At 63.7% G+C, this 15,926-nt stretch overlaps 6 protein-coding genes across 8 annotated transcripts; 3 read left to right on the top strand and 3 right to left on the bottom strand.

The window, feature by feature from the left end:
• The first annotated feature begins 43 nt into the window (after positions 1-43).
• On the top strand, positions 44-3,106 carry ZNF511 (zinc finger protein 511). The gene is made up of 6 exons (XM_009087740.4): positions 44-211; positions 327-400; positions 1,062-1,263; positions 1,365-1,489; positions 1,800-1,985; positions 2,520-3,106. Exons 1-6 carry the CDS (start codon positions 56-58, stop codon positions 2,587-2,589), a joined length of 813 nt encoding a protein of 270 aa, XP_009085988.1. The 5' UTR covers positions 44-55; the 3' UTR covers positions 2,590-3,106.
• A 129-nt stretch (positions 3,107-3,235) lies between these two features.
• On the top strand, positions 3,236-5,583 carry PRAP1 (proline rich acidic protein 1). 2 transcript variants are annotated; one of them, XM_050976463.1, is made up of 4 exons: positions 3,236-4,396; positions 4,538-4,610; positions 4,713-4,771; positions 5,119-5,583. In XM_050976463.1, the coding sequence occupies exons 2-4, from the start codon at positions 4,542-4,544 to the stop codon at positions 5,462-5,464; spliced, it is 474 nt and encodes a 157-aa protein (XP_050832420.1). In that variant the 5' UTR covers positions 3,236-4,396; positions 4,538-4,541; the 3' UTR covers positions 5,465-5,583. The 2 variants fall into 2 exon arrangements, with proteins under 2 accessions (XP_050832420.1, XP_050832419.1); XM_050976462.1 differs by lacking the exon at positions 3,236-4,396 and having other exon boundaries at positions 4,403-4,610.
• Positions 5,584-5,951: 368 nt separating this feature from the next.
• On the bottom strand, positions 5,952-8,234 carry ECHS1 (enoyl-CoA hydratase, short chain 1). The gene is made up of 8 exons (XM_050976460.1): positions 8,093-8,234; positions 7,238-7,435; positions 7,039-7,166; positions 6,859-6,958; positions 6,658-6,762; positions 6,461-6,580; positions 6,308-6,375; positions 5,952-6,198 (listed from the first exon to the last, which is right to left on the bottom strand). The coding sequence occupies exons 1-8, from the start codon at positions 8,214-8,216 to the stop codon at positions 6,133-6,135; spliced, it is 909 nt and encodes a 302-aa protein (XP_050832417.1). The 5' UTR covers positions 8,217-8,234; the 3' UTR covers positions 5,952-6,132.
• Positions 8,235-8,381: 147 nt separating this feature from the next.
• SPRN (shadow of prion protein) lies at positions 8,382-9,713 on the top strand. The gene is made up of 2 exons (XM_050976345.1): positions 8,382-8,611; positions 9,016-9,713. The coding sequence occupies exon 2, from the start codon at positions 9,023-9,025 to the stop codon at positions 9,431-9,433; it is 411 nt and encodes a 136-aa protein (XP_050832302.1). The 5' UTR covers positions 8,382-8,611; positions 9,016-9,022; the 3' UTR covers positions 9,434-9,713.
• Positions 9,714-9,715: 2 nt separating this feature from the next.
• MTG1 (mitochondrial ribosome associated GTPase 1) lies at positions 9,716-12,800 on the bottom strand. Its single transcript, XM_050976343.1, has 11 exons — positions 12,666-12,800; positions 12,519-12,585; positions 12,293-12,395; positions 12,129-12,209; positions 11,852-11,908; positions 11,078-11,168; positions 10,937-10,998; positions 10,687-10,783; positions 10,474-10,555; positions 10,278-10,390; positions 9,716-10,186 (listed from the first exon to the last, which is right to left on the bottom strand). The coding sequence occupies exons 1-11, from the start codon at positions 12,778-12,780 to the stop codon at positions 10,089-10,091; spliced, it is 966 nt and encodes a 321-aa protein (XP_050832300.1). The 5' UTR covers positions 12,781-12,800; the 3' UTR covers positions 9,716-10,088.
• Positions 12,801-13,205: 405 nt separating this feature from the next.
• PAOX (polyamine oxidase) lies at positions 13,206-15,871 on the bottom strand. 2 transcript variants are annotated; one of them, XM_009087584.4, is made up of 7 exons: positions 15,712-15,871; positions 14,901-15,393; positions 14,619-14,821; positions 14,138-14,393; positions 13,940-14,052; positions 13,708-13,865; positions 13,206-13,375 (listed from the first exon to the last, which is right to left on the bottom strand). In XM_009087584.4, exons 1-7 carry the CDS (start codon positions 15,854-15,856, stop codon positions 13,235-13,237), a joined length of 1,509 nt encoding a protein of 502 aa, XP_009085832.4. In that variant the 5' UTR covers positions 15,857-15,871; the 3' UTR covers positions 13,206-13,234. The 2 variants fall into 2 exon arrangements, with proteins under 2 accessions (XP_009085832.4, XP_030097040.1); XM_030241180.2 differs by lacking the exon at positions 15,712-15,871 and adding an exon at positions 15,477-15,642.
• Between the last annotated feature and the right edge of the window lie 55 nt (positions 15,872-15,926).

Genomic DNA, 15,926 nt, shown 5'->3' on the forward strand with positions numbered 1-15,926 from the left:
ACCTTGGCAGCGCGCCCCCGCGCATGCGCACGGCGCACCCGCATCTCTCCCCGCCATGCTGCCGCTGCCGCCGGGCCTTCGCCTCCTCCTCCGTGAGGGGCTCCCGCCGCTCCCTCAGCATCCCCCATCCCCGCCTGCCCCTCGCCCCACGCCGCCCTTCACCTTCGCCCCCCGCCGCCTCCAACTCGGCCCGCAACACCCGCTGTTCGAGGTGAGGAGGCCCCGCGGGGCCGTGTGGGGCCCGCTCGCAGCGCGGAGCAGAAGGGTCCGCGCTGTGCCCTGCAGCCCTGCCCGCCCGCCCAGCGCCGCTCTCTGCTCCTCTCTAGGATGGGGACGTGCACAGGCACCTCTACCTGCAGGGCGTCCTCACCAGCCTCGAGGAGGTGGCCGAGAGGCCCAAGTAAGTGAGGCGGGCTCTGAGCCCGCCCGTTATGGAATCAAGGAATGGTTTGGGTTGGAAGGGCTCTTAAAGATATCTCGTTCCTCCTCCCTGCCATGGGCAGAGACGCCTTCTGCTAGGCCAGGGTGCTCCAAGCCCTGTGCAACCTGGCCTTGGGCACTGCCAGGGATCCAGGGGCAGCCACAGCTGCTCTGGGCTGCTGCAGCTGGCACAGCTCCAAGCGGGAAGGCCAAGCCTGGGGGAGAATCTTGGTCTTGCTCTTGTATTTAAAAGCTAGGAAGTACTTTGAGTGCTGTGTGAGGTTCACCTTTGGATGCCTCTTAAAAAAGCACTGACCTAGCAGGACTGTGCTGGATGACTGAGCTGACATCCACAACTGCAACTTTTAGCCCAGACAGCTAATTTATTAATTAATGGCTTGTTTGTTCTTCAACAGGAGCATGATCTTGATGATCCCGAAGCCATAATGGTTAATAAGTTTCCAATGACAAATAAGTTTCCATCTGCCAGCGCCATCATGATCTTTGTTCATTGTACCTGGCATTTAATATTAAGTATTAGTCACAAAAAATGCCACAAATGTTGATAAAGTCATCTAGAGGGGATGTTTGCAGCTGAAAATAAGGCTCTAATTTAGCTTAAAGTGCTGATTTCCCTGCAGGGTGTCCGAGTTCAGCTGCCACATCTCTGGGTGCAGCCAGGTGTTTGACACGCTGGAGAGCTACGAGCACCACTACAACACCCTGCACAGGAATGTCTGCTCCTTCTGCAAGCGCTCCTTTCCCTCTGGGAATCTCCTGGATATCCACATCTTGGAGTGGCACGACTCCCTCTTCCAGATAATGGCTGAGAAGCAGAATATGGTGAGCTGCCATGCCCAGCCCTTGCCTCGTGGTTGGTGTGTGCTTGTTTTGTTTTTTTTTCCCAGTGATGTCTTTTTTCCTTTCTCCTCCCTGCCTTTCAGTACCAGTGTCTGGTGGAAGGCTGCACGGAGAAGTTCAGGAGCAGCAAGGACAGGAAGGATCACTTGGTGACCGTGCACCTCTATCCTGCTGACTTTCGGTTTGACAGGCCCAAGAAGGTGAAAAGGTAACTGCAGAACTTTCCTCCTGTCCTGCAAGGAAAGTGGGAGGGAATTGGGATTGTCCAGCTCTGAGGTGACCTCATTGTGGCCTTCCAGTGCCTGAGGGAGCTACAGGAAACATGGGGAGAGACACTTCACAAGGGTTGCCTGGAAAAAGGGGAATGGCTTCCTATTCCCAGAGGGCAGGGAGAGATGGGATATTTGGAAGGAATCCATCCCAGATGGACTCGTTTCCTCATGAAGTACCTTTGATTTCCTTGGCTCTGGGCTCACGTGGCAGCTCCTGAGCCAGGATGTGAAACTTTATCTCTGCAGTGGCTCCAAGCACACCAGCTCTCATGTGGAGCAGGGCACCAGCGTGCCCATGGATGTGAGCGTGGAGATGGCAGAGCAATCCCAAGTGAATCCCATGGAAACAGGGCCTGAGGAGAGCATGGAGATCTCTCAGCCTGCAGCCAGCCCCAGCCCCTCGCTGCCAGAGAAACGGCTCTACAAATCCAGGTCAGTACTTTGGCCTCAGGGGCAAAAGGGGCTGGGACCACTCCATCTTATCAGCCCTTTGCAGCATGGCTTGGGCTGTTCCTATGCTGAAGATAAACCAGGCAGGAATCCCAGGTGTGCTTCCAAAGCCATTTTTGAAAGAAGGAGGTGTGAGGAAGGGCAGGATGTGGGTGTGCTGTGGGAGCTGTGTTTGTCTGCCCAGCTGATCTCTTCCCAAGGTATTGCAGGATGCTGCTTCTGCTCTCCTGCTCCTCATTCTCAACCACTGGAGCTGCCCAGGTGTTATATTTGGGAACACACCTTGTTGTAAAGAGGCCTCCAGGACAGGAATGTGCAGAGTACACAGGAAATCCAACCAGTATTTCACCCATTCTTTAAATTATTTGGCGATTTACATGTCCTGCTTCTCCCATACCTTGCTCTTCCCACTCTGGGAGCTTAAAATCCCCCACAGAGCAAAATCCCCCACAAGCCCCCCAGTGAGCCTGTGAGGGCTGGATCCTCACATGGATTAAAGCCTGTCTCCCTTTCCAGGATCCCATCCACAATTTGTTTTGGACAAGGTGCCACCCGAGGATTTAAAGGACCACGGAAAAAAGTCTGAAGGTCTGTGCAGCAGATTTGTGCAAGATGAGCAGGCATGGAGCCAGTGCCACCAGGGGTAGTTCCAGTTCCTCCTCTGGAATAAACCACCCAAACAAAGCTCTGCCAGCATTTGGGTACATGATCCTGATGTCAATCAGAACTGGCACCACCCAACTGATTTAAGAATCCTCAAGATTTGAGGCAGAGGAACACAGAAAGTGTGGTGAAGTGTTAAGGAACCTGTCCTGCAGCTGAAGCTGCACAGGATTGGGTGGGTTTTTTTTACCTCATGGGGGGGAAAAAAAAAGGATTCAAGAAGTTACAAGATGACAATGTGACTGTATGGAAGCTGGAAACACTGAGAAAATGGGGGAAAAAAATCCCATTGGTCCTAACTTCCTCCATCTCTCTGAAGTCTCTGCACCCTGGCACCTGTTCTGAAAGATCTGTCTGGGCCAGGAAAAGCATTTTCACAGGGAGTTAAAATAAAGTGACTTCCAACCAGGTGAATAAATAAAAGGAATTTTTACAAAATTGCTTCATAGTGAGTACAAGTGCTGTTTTGAAGCCCAGGCAGAGTCAGACTTGTGGAATGAACCTCCCTCCCTTTGCTGCAACTGCTGCCAAAGTCAGGTTGGGAAGGAGGTTGTTTTCCCTGTTGCATTTCCCTTCCTTTGTAATCTCATCCTCCTGGAAAAAAGTGGAAACACAGCCACTGGTCTTGGGCTCCTGGTGAATCCTGACACTCAAAAATTGTGCATAAGGGGGAAAAAAAGAGAAATTGTCCAGAAGAAAAATGTTTATCCAAGAAGCTTAGGATCTATAATTGCAATTTTTTTCCCTTCCCCCTCTCTGTAAGAAATAGAAGACCAAAGGGGCTTTGAAAAATCCTTGCAAATGGGAGCAGGGAATGATGTTTACCGAGATGTAGGAGATTTCCCAGTGAGTTTTAAAAAGCTTTGCTCTGTTTAAAACTCACCCAGCTTGTCCAGCCCTAATCCCTGCTCCATGGGCTCTGGTGAGTGCTGTCTCCAGCAGGCCAACCCTGCAGCCACACAACTGCTCAGGGACATCTCTCAGCAGGGACCAAAGATCACTTCCAACACTAAAGCCCTGATTGAGGCTTTTTCCCCACACTGGGATATCTGGGAATGGGAAGCAGACCTTGGCATGTGATAGTCCAAAGGCCAGGCAGCAGCCCAGCCTGCTGTTCCTCACTGTGGTCAGGTCCAGCAGTTCTGACCTGGGAATTCCTTTTCCCCAGGGTCTCCGAGAGCCTGTCCTTGCTGTTGGGAAACAAACTGAAGTCACTGATTGTCTCTCCTCTAGGCCACCAGCTTTTTCCACAGTCCACGGCCAACAAAGTATTTCCCAGCTGGCCAGTGGCTGTCAAAAATCCTTATTTCAAGCCAAAACTTTAATTTCCCATCTCTCCAGAGATCATGCACTGGGCAGGAGGACATAGACCTGCCTGGAGAGCCCAGGGTGCCATCTCCCTGAGCAGCAGCACCTGGATCCACACAGGGCCGGGAGGGACGCGGGATGGGCAGCGGGACCGGGATCCACCCGGGGCCGGGAGGGACACGGGATGGGCGGCGGGACCTGGATGCACTCAGGACCGGGAGGGACACGGGATGGGCGGCGGAACCTGGATCCACTCAGGGCCGGGAGGGACGCAGGATGGGCGGCAGCAGGATCTGGAGCCACCCGGGGCCGGGAGGGACACGAGATGGGCGGCACCAGCACCGGGATCCACCCAGTGCCCGCAGGCTGCCACGGGGCGGGCAAAGTGCGAGGCAGGTGTGACAAAAGGCAGCCACGGACAGGTAGGTCTCTGCCAGCCCCGGTGGGCACGGAGGGTGCTGTGGTCAGGGAGGAGCTGTGGCCACGGGAACAGGGTGTGGGCCAGCACCAGCCACACGGTTTGTGCCACCGTGTCTCTGCCATCCCTCTCTTCTCCACTCGAGGACCATGGGGCTCTGCAGTGTGACCATCCTGCTGGGCATGGCTCTCCTCCTGCTGGCACCCGGCAGCACCCAGGTGAGCCCTGCCTCGACGTGTCCTCCTCCTGCTGTCCCCTCTGATGAGGAGACCCACGTGTGACCCGTACCCCCCCCTCGGAACCCCCTTGTCTCCCCATAGGCTCTGAGCAGCTCCCGGTGGAAGGACCTGGCCATGGAGCAGGATTTGGCTGAGGAAAGGTAAGAGGGGCTCCCACCTAGCTTGCAAAAACCAATAAAGCTTAACACCCCAACATGGAAACTGTTTCAGGGGGGAATAAATTGTTGCTTTGTGCCCCCCAAAATGAAGGGAGTCCCAGCTCCATCTCCCTTTCTCCATGAATTATGCAAACTCTCTGAACATCCAGCTGGTTTCTCTATTCCTTTTGTGAAACAAGTATTTTAAGTTTGTACCCTGAGATCCTAACTGGTGCTTCCTGGGTGTGGGCGATCTCACTAGGGTCCCTGCATTCCACAGGGATGGGATTCTCCTGGGACAGGGGGGTGTTTGGCAACCTCTCCTCGATGATTTTGTTCCCCTCTTCCAGCATCCTGGGTGTAGGAGCACCAGAGGAGGGTGAACCAGGTATAAAGGTCTTCTCCAGCAGTGCCTGGGCTCAGAGGGGCCCACCCCAAGTCCAGGCAAGGCCAGAAGAGGATCGTGACCACCTGTACCATGCCCAAGATGATGCCAGGGAGGCCAGTGCCCGTGTGCCATTCTGGATGCCGGCCCCAAAGGTGCAGAATGGCCCAGAGGAGGACCGTGACCACCTGTACCACCCCCAGGATAATGCCAGGGAGGTCAATGCCCGTGCACGTGTGCCATTCTCGATGGTGGCCCCAAAGGTGCAGAACGGCCCAGAGGAGGATCTTGACTACATCCACCACGACTGAGTGGAGATGTGCCCAGGCTGTGAAATGAGGGGTGGGAGCTGCCCCTGGGTTTTCCTGGAGAAATTTGTCCCTTCCTACCGAGCCTTGAGCCTTACCAATAAACCCATCCCCTCTCCACATCCTACTGGGCTCCTCATTACTGCCAGAAACCTGCTGCTAATTGCAGGGCCTTCAAACCTGCAGGAACTCCCTCAGAATTACCACAAGGCGCAGGCAGGGCGAGGATGATGCCCTGGGACAGGAGACTCAGCCCATCATCCCGGCCTCAGTTCAGCCCAGGCGAGGCTGAAGCAAACTCAGCACATTAGTGTTGTGCCCCACAAGGTGCCACAGGCTGTCCCCTTCCTGGGGAACACCCAAATCTATGCTCCACGAGGCTGCTCTTGCCCAGCCCATCATCGGAGAGCAGCGAGGAAGCGTGGGGGGGGCTCAGTGAACCCCAACATTTCTCAGCTAAGGCAGGAGCTCGCAGCAAGGATGCCCCATCTCCCAGCAGCACCTAGAAAACCCTTTAATAGCGAAGGCAGAGGTGGTCCCCACTGCTGGCTGTCACCCCAAGCATGGCTCGCCGATGGGTCCCGGTCCCCTCTGCGGGGTAAGGCAGGGGTGGACGGGCTGCAGGAGGCCGTGGGGACCTGCACCACCCCAGGGACCTGCAGCTGCCGGGCTCAGCTGTCGGTGAACTTGGCCTTGCGCTTCTCCACGAATGCCGTCATCCCCTCCTTGCGGTCGCTCTGGGACAAGCAGAGAGGTGAGGTGACAGTGAGGCTCGGGGGGGCTGCAGCGACCCTGTTATCCCTCATGCCACGAGGGATGCCTGTTATCCCTTGTCCCCCTACTCACGGTGGCAAAGGTGGCGTAAAAGAGGCGCTTCTCTGTCCTGTTCCCCTCTGTCAGCGTCGTTTCAAAGGCTGAAAGCAAGGGAGAAGTTGGGGAGACCCCTCTGCCTGGCCTTGCAGCCCCCCAGGGGGTTCCCAGTTGGCCCCCAGCCCCTACCAGCATTCACTGACTCCTTTGCCATGGCAGTCACCAGCTTGGAGTTGTTGGCGATCTTCTCAGCGCAGGCAATGGCTGCGTCCAACAGCTTCTCCACAGGGTAGACCTTGCTGACCAGACCTAGGACGGGCAGTGGGAAGTGGGGGGATGGCTCTCTGCCAGATCCCTGCTGTGCCAGGGCTGTCCCACAGCCCTACCTGCCTCCTTTGCCTCCTTGGCTGAAATCTGGTCCCCGGTGAGCACCATCTCCATTGCCAGCGACTTCCCCACTGCCCTGGTCAGCCTCTGCGTCCCGCCGGCACCTGGGGCATTTAGAGAAGGGAGAGGTTCAGAGAGGAACACCTGGGTGTCCCCACCCCAGCTGGGATGGAAGCTCCTGGCAGGTGCCTGCTGCTCACCTGGGATGGTTCCCAGCAGGATTTCGGGTTGCCCGAACTGCGCTTTCTCCCCGGCATAGATGATGTCGCACATCATGGCCAGCTCGCAGCCGCCTCCCAGCTGGCACGGGGGAGGCAGAGAGGGGTCAGGGGGTGCCACGGTGGGGACAGGGGGTGCAGGGAGCTGTGGGGGACACTCACGGCGTAGCCATTGACGGCGGCGATGATGGGTTTGCGGACCACGGAGACCTTGTCCCAGCCGGCGAGGAAGCCACCACTGTAGCACTCCTGGAAGGTTTTACTCTGCATCTCCTTGATGTCTGCGCCAGCTGCAAAGGGAAGTGCAGTGGGACGCCAATCCCCTCCAAAACTTTGGGGTGAGCAGAGGCCATGCTCCTACCTGCGAAGGCTTTCTGGCTGCCGGTGAGGACGATGGCTCCCACCCTCGGGTCTCTCTCCATGGCCTCCAGGGCCTGCCCCAGCTCTGCCATCAGTCCGTCGCAGAGCGCATTGAGCGCCTGGGGCCGGTTCAGCTGGATCAGCCCCACGTTCTTCAGTGTCCCCGTCTTCTGTACCAGCAGGTACTGGAATGCAGCCCCTGCCCGCCACACCAGCACTGTCCCGTTAGCCCACCAGCTGCCGGGCACCGGGCCACACCCCGGCCACCGTCACTCCATGCTATTTAAAGGCGACCTTGATGCCAGCGGTCACCGGCAGCCGGCGGGACGGGCTCGGAGGAGCTCCTAGTGCCACCCTAACCCGCGAAGATGAAGCCCCGTGACCACCCAATGCTGGGACTGTGTGTGTGGTCCACGCACCCAGTGCTGGGACCAGCTGCATGGTCCAGCAGCCCCGGTACCCGGTGCTGGGCTGCAGTGCCGTTCCCCATACATGGCTTAGGGCCCCAGTGCTCTGTGATGGGCTCTGGAGCGCAGCTCCGGAACCACGTGCAACTAGCTGGGCACAGGCCCGGTGCTGGGCCCGTACCTTGCTCCGGGTGCCGGTGCCCGGTGCTGTGGCCCTGGTGCACAGCCTAGGGCCTCCGTGCCTGGCGCTGGGACCGCACACGGAGCAGGGACGCGGTGTCCGGTGCCGTGGCCTGGTGCGCAGCCCAGGGACCACGAGCAGGTCGATGGGCACGTGCCCGCTCGGGGCTACGACTGTGCCCGGTGCAGGGACCCGGTGCCCAGCGCTGAGCACTGGTCTAGGCCAGGCCCACCCCCACGCGGTGCCCCCCCGGTGTCCCGGTGCTCACCGGCGCTGCAGCCCCGTGAGCCGCGGGGGGCGCGGAGCGGCGGCAGGAGGCGGGCTCGGGGGAGCGCAGTGGCAGCGGAGGCGGCGGCGGCGGGCCGCAAGAGCGCTCGAAGCGGGGCGGCCATGGCGGAGCGCAGAGCGAGCCCCGCCCCTCCCGCCGCCGCCCATTGGTGCAGCCGGCCCCGCCCCGCGAGCCGCCGTCCTCATTGGCCGAGGCGGGGAGGCGGGGCGGGGCCGGGACCCCCGGGCCGTGGAAGGGGGCGTGGAGGCCGCCCCGAGCGGGGGTCCCGCCGTGCTGCCCCGCGGGGCGCGGGCAGGGCCGGGGCGGCTGCGTGTGCGGGATTTAGAGGCGCCGCGGGGATCGGGGAGGGACGGGGAAAGGGTGAGGAGAGGGGATTCCCCCGCCGCCCCCCGCGCGGAGTGGGGGGAGTGCGGGGGGCGCGGCGGGAGCGCGGCGGCGGGAGCGCGGCCAGGGAGGAGTGGAGAGGAGCGGAACGAGCCAGCGGCATCCCCGGGTCCGGTGAGCCCCGCGGGTGGGGAGGGAGGGGAGGGCGTGTGAGTGTGCCCTGCGGCGGGGTGTGTGCGAAGCCGGGGAAACGCGTGGGTGCGACCGTGTGCGGGAGCATCATCCCCACGGCTGTGCGGAGCGTCAGCCACAAGGTGCTGCGGAGCGCGTGTGTGCGGGAGCATCATCCACAGGGGCGTGCGGGAGCGTGCGTGTGCGGGAGCATCATCCACAGGGGCGTACGGGAGCATCATCCGCAGCGGTGGGGGGAGCGCGTTTATGCAACACGCGGATAGCTGCGTGTGACACACGCGTGCGCGGCCGCAGCACACGCGCAAGCGGGACGCGGCGGTGCGCTGTCCCCCGCCCGCGGCCGGGCGCGGCTGAGCGGCGGGGCTCTCCCTCCCTCCCTGCGGCAGGTGCGGGATGCGGCGAAGCGCGGCGGCGTGCTGGGCGCTGGTGCTGCTGGCCGCCACCTTCTGCGACACGGTGGCCGGCAAGGGTGGGCGCGGCGGCGCCCGAGGGGCGGCCCGCGGCGCGGCGCGGGGGGCGGCCCGCAGCCGGCCGAGGGCGGCCGTGCCCCGGTACGGCTCTGCCGGGGCGGCCCTGCGCGTGGCGGGGGCGGCGGCGGCGGGAGCGGCGGCCGGCGTGGCGGCGGGGGCGGCCCTGCGCCGGGCCCGGCTGTCCGGAGAGCTGCAAGCGGGAGACGGCGTCGAGTACCGCGACGGCAACTGGACGGCTGCCGCCAGCGCCTGGACCTCCGCCGCGCCGGCCGGGAGCCCGCCGAGCTGGGCGCTGCCCTGGCTCTGCCCGCTGGCCGCCCTCCTCCGCCGCTGATCGATTTCGGGGGACCTGACTGTGCCCGGTGCACCCACGACGCCGCGAGGACCGGCCGCCCCCCACGGGGCTGAGCCCCACGCCCCGGGCGAGCAGCGGCTCCCGGGAATACGGCCACCCACCGCTGGCGGGGCAGGAACCCCGCGGAAGACCCTCCACCACCACCTCTCCACACCGAGTCAAACCCCAGCGGCTCGGGCACCCCTGTGCACCCCGCCCCTGTCCGTGGCCTCGCCGTGTCCGGAGGCCGAGGAGGCGGCAATAAAATTGGGCGAAAGCAGGTGTGGCTGGATGCGGGGCGAGGGGCGGGACCCTGGGATGGCCCCTGCCCACACAGGCTTTATTTCGGGATGGAAGCTTCAGAGCAGGCCAAACCCAGCAAGGAAACAGCTCCCGGGCAGCTTCCAGGTGCCAGCCGGAGGCACCAGCCCTGCCACAGGCTCTCCCGGGCGGGCACAGCTCTCCATAGGAGCATCACAACAGCGACACCACAGGGCATCCTGCCCCAGCGGCCTCTTGCCCAAAACCGGGGACAGCCCTGGCAGAGCCACTTCAATCACACCCCATAGCTCCCTGCTGAGGTGTACCCAGCTCCAAGGGGCACCAGGGTGTTCCCAGTCCACGGCTGCCTGCAGTGCCTGTCCAGTGACAGGTCTCAGTCCAGTGTCACCCTGCCCAGGCGTCCTGCTCGGAAGTCCCGCAGGAACTCGTAGGCAGCAGCTGGGTAGTTGAGCATCATCATGTTGACATTCCCTGGAGATGGCAGTGGATACAGGAGTGTCAGTGCAGCCAGGAGCTGCCCTGGGATCCCAAAACTCCCAGCCCTGCAGCTGGGATCACTCACCTGTGCCTGTGAGCACCTTCACCTTCTGCGTGCGGCCCTGGCTGAGGGCCACGTGCTTGAGCAGGGGCTCGATGTGGTCACAGGGCTGGCCCAGCCCGTAGCGCTGCACGTACCTGCCAGAGGACACGGCTCACACCCCCAAAACTCCCTGGGCATGGCATCTCCATCACCCTCTTGGCACCCTTCCCTGGCCCACCTGAACTGCTGCTGCTTGTTCAGGGTGTACAGGAGGTAGTCGGCCATGATGTCCTCCCCCACCAAGTGGTCATGGATGGCTCCTGGAAAAGAGGGTCAAGCCCCCACTTCCCTCAGCCCTGCTGAGCCCTGGCCAACCCTCCTTCCACCCCCTCACACGCAGAGGGTGTGAGCAGCAGTGTGACCCCAGCCTCGGCCACAGCCTCTGGCTCACCACACAGCGCCAGCTTCATGCCCGTCTCCACATCCCCCAGCCGTGGGGGCAGCACGCCAGGGGTGTCCACCAGGTATATCAGAGGCTTCTCACACACCTAGCATGGGGCAGGCAAGGCTGGTAATTAGCACCACATGGCTAACGAGCGAGGCACTGAGCTTGAGTTAAGCTCTAGCTGCAAAGGGGACCTGAGCAACCCTCCTAGACCAGCTCGGTGAGCCTGGAGATCTCCTGGATGCAGGGACGGTACCTGGATCCTGGACAGCACTGCCTTGGTGATCCCTGGCTCGCCCCCCACCGCAGTGGCTTTGCCTGGGGGCACAGACACAGTCAGGGACACGGGTGGCACTGTGCCCAGCTGCCCCCGAGCCCTGTCACCGTGCAGAAATACCCTTCTTGAGGTGCAGCCTCCGCAGGGAGTTGATGAGCGAGGACTTGCCCACGTTGGGCACGCCGATCACCAGGATGTTGTGCTCGGAGCTCTGCGAGCCAGGGAGACATGGGCAAGGAGCAGCTGGTTACCAGCCACCCCCTGCAGCAACAGGGAAATATCCCAGTGTTGGCCCTGCCAGGCACTTGTGGCACATGTGGGGGCAGCCTCACATGTCACCCCCTCTCACCCTTGGCTGGAGAGGGGGTGACCTTCCCTCTGCTCTGCACTGGGGCAGCCTCACCTCCTGCCCTGGGGGCAGTTTGGGGGCACCACAATATAAAAGAGATGTAAAGCTGTCAGGGAGTGTCCTAAGGAGGGACACAGGGATGGGGAAGGGCCTGGAGGGTCACACAGGGGTTGGCTGAGGTCATTTGGTTTGTTCAGCTGGAGCAGAGCACACTGAGATCAGACCTCCCTGGGAGCTGCAGCTCCTCCCCAGGGCAGCCCGGAGCTCTGCTCTCTGGGACAGGGACAGGAGCAGAAAATGGCTGGAGCTGTGCCAGGCTGGAGATCAGGAAAGGTTCTTCCCCCAGAGGGGGCTGGGTCCAGGCTCCCCAGGGAATAGGCACAGCCCCGAGGCTGCCAGAGCTCCAGGAGGGTTTGGACACTGCTCCAGGGATGCCCAGTGTGGGACTGTTGAGGTGTCTGTGTGGGGCCAGGAGCTGGACTGGATGGTCTTTGTGGGTCCCTTCCAACCCAGGATATTCTGTTCCCCCTGTGCATGTGTCTCACCTCGGCCCTGTGGTAGCGTGGGCCATCGGCCACCAGCCTGGCAACCATGGGGACAACCTGCAGAGGGACAGGGCTGTCACTCTGTGCCCTGGCTGGCAGCAGCCACTAGCTTGGTGGCACTGCGCCAGCAGGATTTGCACAACGAGGGCTGAGCAGAGGACTTGGGACAGTCCCAAGGAAAGGCAAGGGGGAAAGGGAGCAGCCAGCTGGAGCACCGAGGGCTCTCCCTGGGGCTGGGAGCTCACCAGGGAGCAGGGCTGGGCTGCTGCCCCACTACCTTCTTGACATTGACATCACGCTGGCAGTCCGTGAAGACCACGTGCGAGCATCCCTGCTGCCTCAGCTGCTCCAAAACCTCCTGCAGGGGACGGGAGGAGGCACTGCTGTCACCCGCCTGTGACACCGCCGCTGTCGCCCTCCCGGCCCTGCCCCGGCGCTCACCGGCTGCCGGCGGGGATCAGCCAGATCCGTCTTGTTCAGCACCAGGACGTGAGGGCGGATGCCCAGCGCCTCCTGCAGCGCGGGGTTACGGCCCGACAGCGGAATGTGGCTGCGCTAAGGACAGTGACTGCAAGAGCGTAGCGGGAAGGGGATGGAGAGGAGGCGGAGAGGGGCAAGGGTGGTCTGGAGGGACAAGGGACAGGGTTCTCCGGCAACTGTGCAGGATATTCGAGCGTCGTGCACCTCCACGAGGCAGTCGGCGCGGCGCAGCGCCAGGCGCATCTGCCGCAGGCCTGCAGCACACAGCACAGCGCGGGGTGAGCGCTCGGTGGGCGCGGTGGGCAATTCGGTCCGCCGCGCTGCCGCCCCTCACCTTTCGCCATGTGCCGCGGGAACCAGGAGGCCACATCGCGGCCGCCGAACTCGAAGCGCTCCCGGAACCCTCCCGGCACCGTCCCCGCCGCCCTCAGCGCTGCCCACACCCGCATGGCTCCTGCGCGTCACTTCCGGCGCGACCGGAAGCCGCCTCAGTGACAGCCATGGCGGAGCCGCCGCCGTCGCCGCTGGGGCCTCAGGGGGGTTCGGCTGCACCTCCCGGCGGCACGGGGAGTGCCGGGGCCAGCGGGGGGCATGGCGTACCCCCCGCGGGCCCCGGCGTGCCCCCTGCGGGCCCCAGTACTCCCCGTGCCGGCGTGTGTGAGCCTCAACCCCCTCTCCCACCAGCCCCGGAGGCTCCCCCGCGGCCAGGCCCGACGCAGGACCCGCTGGACGATCCCCGCTACACCATCTCCAGCACCAACTGGTATTAAACCAACAGCGCAGCCCCCGCTCCGTGGAACCAGCCCCGCCGCACCCACCCCGCCACGGAGAAGAAGCCGCCGGCGCGGAGGTTTCTCAATAAAGGAGACCGAAGGGCAAAGCACCGCGGTTTATTTTGCCGCCTCAGGACTGAGGCGCGGGGACGGGCGCCTCGAAGAGCTGGTTGAGCCGCTCGGCCTCTCGCCACCCCGACAGCAGCGCCCCGTGGGTGGTGGAGTAGAAGGTGCGGTGCGTGGCCTCGCCGGCGAAGAGGAGCTGCAGGGGCTGCGGAGAGGCGGGGGGTGAGCACAGAGGCCGTGGGGCTGGGCTAGAACAGCCTCACCCCCCGCGCTCCGGCACCCCGCGGGGGCACGGCCGCTTTACAAACCCAGAACGGGCACTTTCCCTTCCTTAGGAGGCTGGGAAGGAGGTTGGGAGGAGCCGCCTGCCCACGACTTTTGTGGGAATGCCCCCTCCCCCGAGGAGCTCAGCGAGTGACCCGAGCACTGGTGACCCCTGCAGAGGGTCGGCAATGCCACCTCCCCGTGCTCCTGCAGCGGCCTGTCCCCACCGCCGTCTGTCTGTCCCCGCCGCACCCCCTGGAGCTTAGTCCTCACCCGGGGGTCCCGGGGGTCCTCGGGCAGCGGCTGTGCGAGCACATCGATGTCGTCCCCCGAGCTGCCGACGGCCACGTAGCTGTAGGAGCCGCGCGTGTAGGGAGCGCTGTGCCAGCGGGAGCGGAGCACGCTCCTGGGCGCGGGCAGGTTCGGATTCCCTGCGGATGGGGCTCAGGGCTAGGATCGGGAGATTGCCCCCGGGGCAGTGGGCAGGGCGGGACGGGGCGGGCACCTGTCATCGTGCGCAGGACGTGGGTCATGGCGCTGAGCACCTCGGCGTCGCTCAGCGTCTCCATGTGCTCCGACTCCTTCCCCGCGATAAAGCCGCAGAGGACGTGCCCGTGCCTGGGGCGGGAAGGTGGGGCTGAAAGCTGCTGCACCTCCCCGTGCCCACCAGCGGCCCGGACGCCCCAAATCCCCGGCCACCTACTGCTCTGGCGGCTGCAGCACCACGAATCCGATGAGCTTCTTGAACCAGTTGGCCTCCAGGTCAGCGTCGGGCTCCTCCAGGGGCGACTCGTCCTCCCACACCACTTCCAGGAGCTGCTGCTCGGGCTCCCAGAAAGGCTGCTCGAACTCCAGGAAGATCTTGTTGTTGGTGCCAAAGCCCAGGTTGCGAACGGCCTGTGCTTTCCGCTCGGGAAGGGGGGGCTGGAAGAATTCCTGTTGGCGTTCCTTGAGGAAACCTGCAGCCACAAGTTCGGGCAGGCAACGGGGCAGCTCTCAGCTGGGCTCCTAAATGGTGTCTGAGATGCTCTGACCTCCCCAAACCCCTTTCCAACCTCTTCCCAGCAGGAGAGGGGAGGCTGGGAAGGGGTTTAGGCAATCCTTGCCCTCCGCTTGCCCATCTCCAACCGTGCCAGCTGGTCGGAGAGGAAGGGCAGGGCAAAGGAAGGTGTTGGTGTCCTCACCCAGCGGAACAGTGATGATGACGTGGTCAGCAAGGAAGACATCTCCATCCTCGCACTCCACCTGGACTGGGAAAACCCTGCTGCCATCGCTGCCTTCCTCACGGAAGGACCCTTGCCAGTGGATGGTCCTCACCGCCTTGTTGAACAGGACGGTGCCCTCGGGCAGATCCGAGAGCAGGCGCTCGGCCAAGCTGCTGTAGCCACTGTGGGAGGAGTCACCGCTGGGGACGGGGCGGCCCCCGGATCGCTCCTCCGCGTCCCGCTCCGGAGCCCCGCGCTTACCCTGGGAAGGTGCAGTCCAGGCCGGGCAGCGACACGTACTCCCCGAAGGGCTCCAGCCCCACCAGGTCCATGCTGTGGGTCCCGCTGATGCAGCACTCCAGCTTGAGGCAGGCGGCGAGCACGGCCAGCTGCAGCCGCCGTGCATCCTCCTGCCCCCCCGCCATGGTGGGGACCGTCCGGGCGATCTCTGCCCGCACGTACTGGCCCACGCTGGGCCACGGCGGCTCCTTGGAGCCCTGGAAAGCGCGGGTGGAGGCCAGGAGGGCGTAGAAGAGGTCGCGGGCTTCGCGCACTGCCTTGGGATTCAGCACCTTCCCCGAGCTGCCGTAGGTGACGGACGGCAGCGGGGGGTGGCCCCCCGCCTCCACCTGCTGGTTCTCCTCCCGGGCGGCCTCCGGGCCCAGCAGGCCGTAGCGGGAGGCCAGGCAGAACACGGGATTTCCCGGCGAGGGGCCGTGGATCCAGTGTGCGCCCATCTCCGCCAGCCCCGACGCTGCCGGGAGGGAGAGCAGGTCACGCCGAGCCGTGGCCGCGGAAGAGCCCTCGGGGTGCAGCGGGACCCCCGGCGCCCCGTACCCCCGAAACGGCCCCCGCTGCCCCCCGTGAACGGCTTCCGTTCGGTCCCAGTGTGCTCACGGGACCGGCCACCCCCGCCACGTGTCCGGCCCACTCCGGACCGGCCCCACGGGCGGGGGGCAGGTGCAGCAGCTCCCGCATCCCGGTACCGCCGCCCCCCGCCCCAGCCCGGGCCCGCCCCCCGGTGCCGCCCACCCCCGGTTCCCGGAGCCTGCCCCGGCCTCGCCGCCCGTACCGAAGGGGCGGGTGCAGACGCGGCCGCCAGCGCGGGCCGCCGCCTCCAGCAGGCGGAGGGAGCCGTGTCCGCGGAGCTGCTGGGCCGCCCCCAGCCCCGCCAGCCCCGCGCCCACCGCCACCACCCGGGGCCCGCTGCCCTCCATGGCCGCCCGCGCCGGCCGGTACCGCCCTCCGCCGCCGGCGGCACCGCCCGCCGCCAACGGCACCGCCCCT

The sequence above is a fragment of the Serinus canaria genome, chromosome 6 (genome assembly GCF_022539315.1).
Source record: "Serinus canaria isolate serCan28SL12 chromosome 6, serCan2020, whole genome shotgun sequence".
In the NCBI taxonomy this organism is placed as follows: domain Eukaryota; kingdom Metazoa; phylum Chordata; class Aves; order Passeriformes; family Fringillidae; genus Serinus; species Serinus canaria.

What these genes read in the sequence shown, in the direction of transcription:
- ZNF511 (XM_009087740.4), top strand. Translation starts at nt 56, where the DNA reads ATGCTGCCGCTGCCGCCGGGCCTTCGCCTCCTCCTCCGTGAGGGGCTC. An exon ending in GAGGTGGCCGAGAGGCCCAA is followed by an intron (nt 401 to 1,061) that starts GTAAGTGAGGCG and finishes ATTTCCCTGCAG; the next exon opens with GGTGTCCGAGTTCAGCTGCC. An exon ending in AGGCCCAAGAAGGTGAAAAG is followed by an intron (nt 1,490 to 1,799) that starts GTAACTGCAGAA and finishes TTATCTCTGCAG; the next exon opens with TGGCTCCAAGCACACCAGCT.
- PRAP1 (XM_050976463.1), top strand. Translation starts at nt 4,542, where the DNA reads ATGGGGCTCTGCAGTGTGACCATCCTGCTGGGCATGGCTCTCCTCCTG. An exon ending in TGGCACCCGGCAGCACCCAG is followed by an intron (nt 4,611 to 4,712) that starts GTGAGCCCTGCC and finishes GTCTCCCCATAG; the next exon opens with GCTCTGAGCAGCTCCCGGTG. An exon ending in CAGGATTTGGCTGAGGAAAG is followed by an intron (nt 4,772 to 5,118) that starts GTAAGAGGGGCT and finishes CCCCTCTTCCAG; the next exon opens with CATCCTGGGTGTAGGAGCAC.
- PAOX (XM_009087584.4), bottom strand. Translation starts at nt 15,856, where the DNA reads ATGGAGGGCAGCGGGCCCCGGGTGGTGGCGGTGGGCGCGGGGCTGGCG. An exon ending in CTGGACTGCACCTTCCCAGG is followed by an intron (nt 14,822 to 14,900) that starts GTAAGCGCGGGG and finishes CTCCTCCCACAG; the next exon opens with TGGCTACAGCAGCTTGGCCG. An exon ending in CGTCCTGCGCACGATGACAG is followed by an intron (nt 13,866 to 13,939) that starts GTGCCCGCCCCG and finishes CCCCATCCGCAG; the next exon opens with GGAATCCGAACCTGCCCGCG.
- ECHS1 (XM_050976460.1), bottom strand. Translation starts at nt 8,216, where the DNA reads ATGGCCGCCCCGCTTCGAGCGCTCTTGCGGCCCGCCGCCGCCGCCTCC. An exon ending in CTCACGGGGCTGCAGCGCCG is followed by an intron (nt 7,436 to 8,092) that starts GTGAGCACCGGG and finishes TGTGGCGGGCAG; the next exon opens with GGGCTGCATTCCAGTACCTG. An exon ending in CCTGCTGGGAACCATCCCAG is followed by an intron (nt 6,763 to 6,858) that starts GTGAGCAGCAGG and finishes TAAATGCCCCAG; the next exon opens with GTGCCGGCGGGACGCAGAGG.
- MTG1 (XM_050976343.1), bottom strand. Translation starts at nt 12,780, where the DNA reads ATGCGGGTGTGGGCAGCGCTGAGGGCGGCGGGGACGGTGCCGGGAGGG. An exon ending in CACGCTACCACAGGGCCGAG is followed by an intron (nt 11,169 to 11,851) that starts GTGAGACACATG and finishes CCTGGCTCGCAG; the next exon opens with AGCTCCGAGCACAACATCCT. An exon ending in CAGTGCTGTCCAGGATCCAG is followed by an intron (nt 10,784 to 10,936) that starts GTACCGTCCCTG and finishes GCCCCATGCTAG; the next exon opens with GTGTGTGAGAAGCCTCTGAT.
- SPRN (XM_050976345.1), top strand. Translation starts at nt 9,023, where the DNA reads ATGCGGCGAAGCGCGGCGGCGTGCTGGGCGCTGGTGCTGCTGGCCGCC.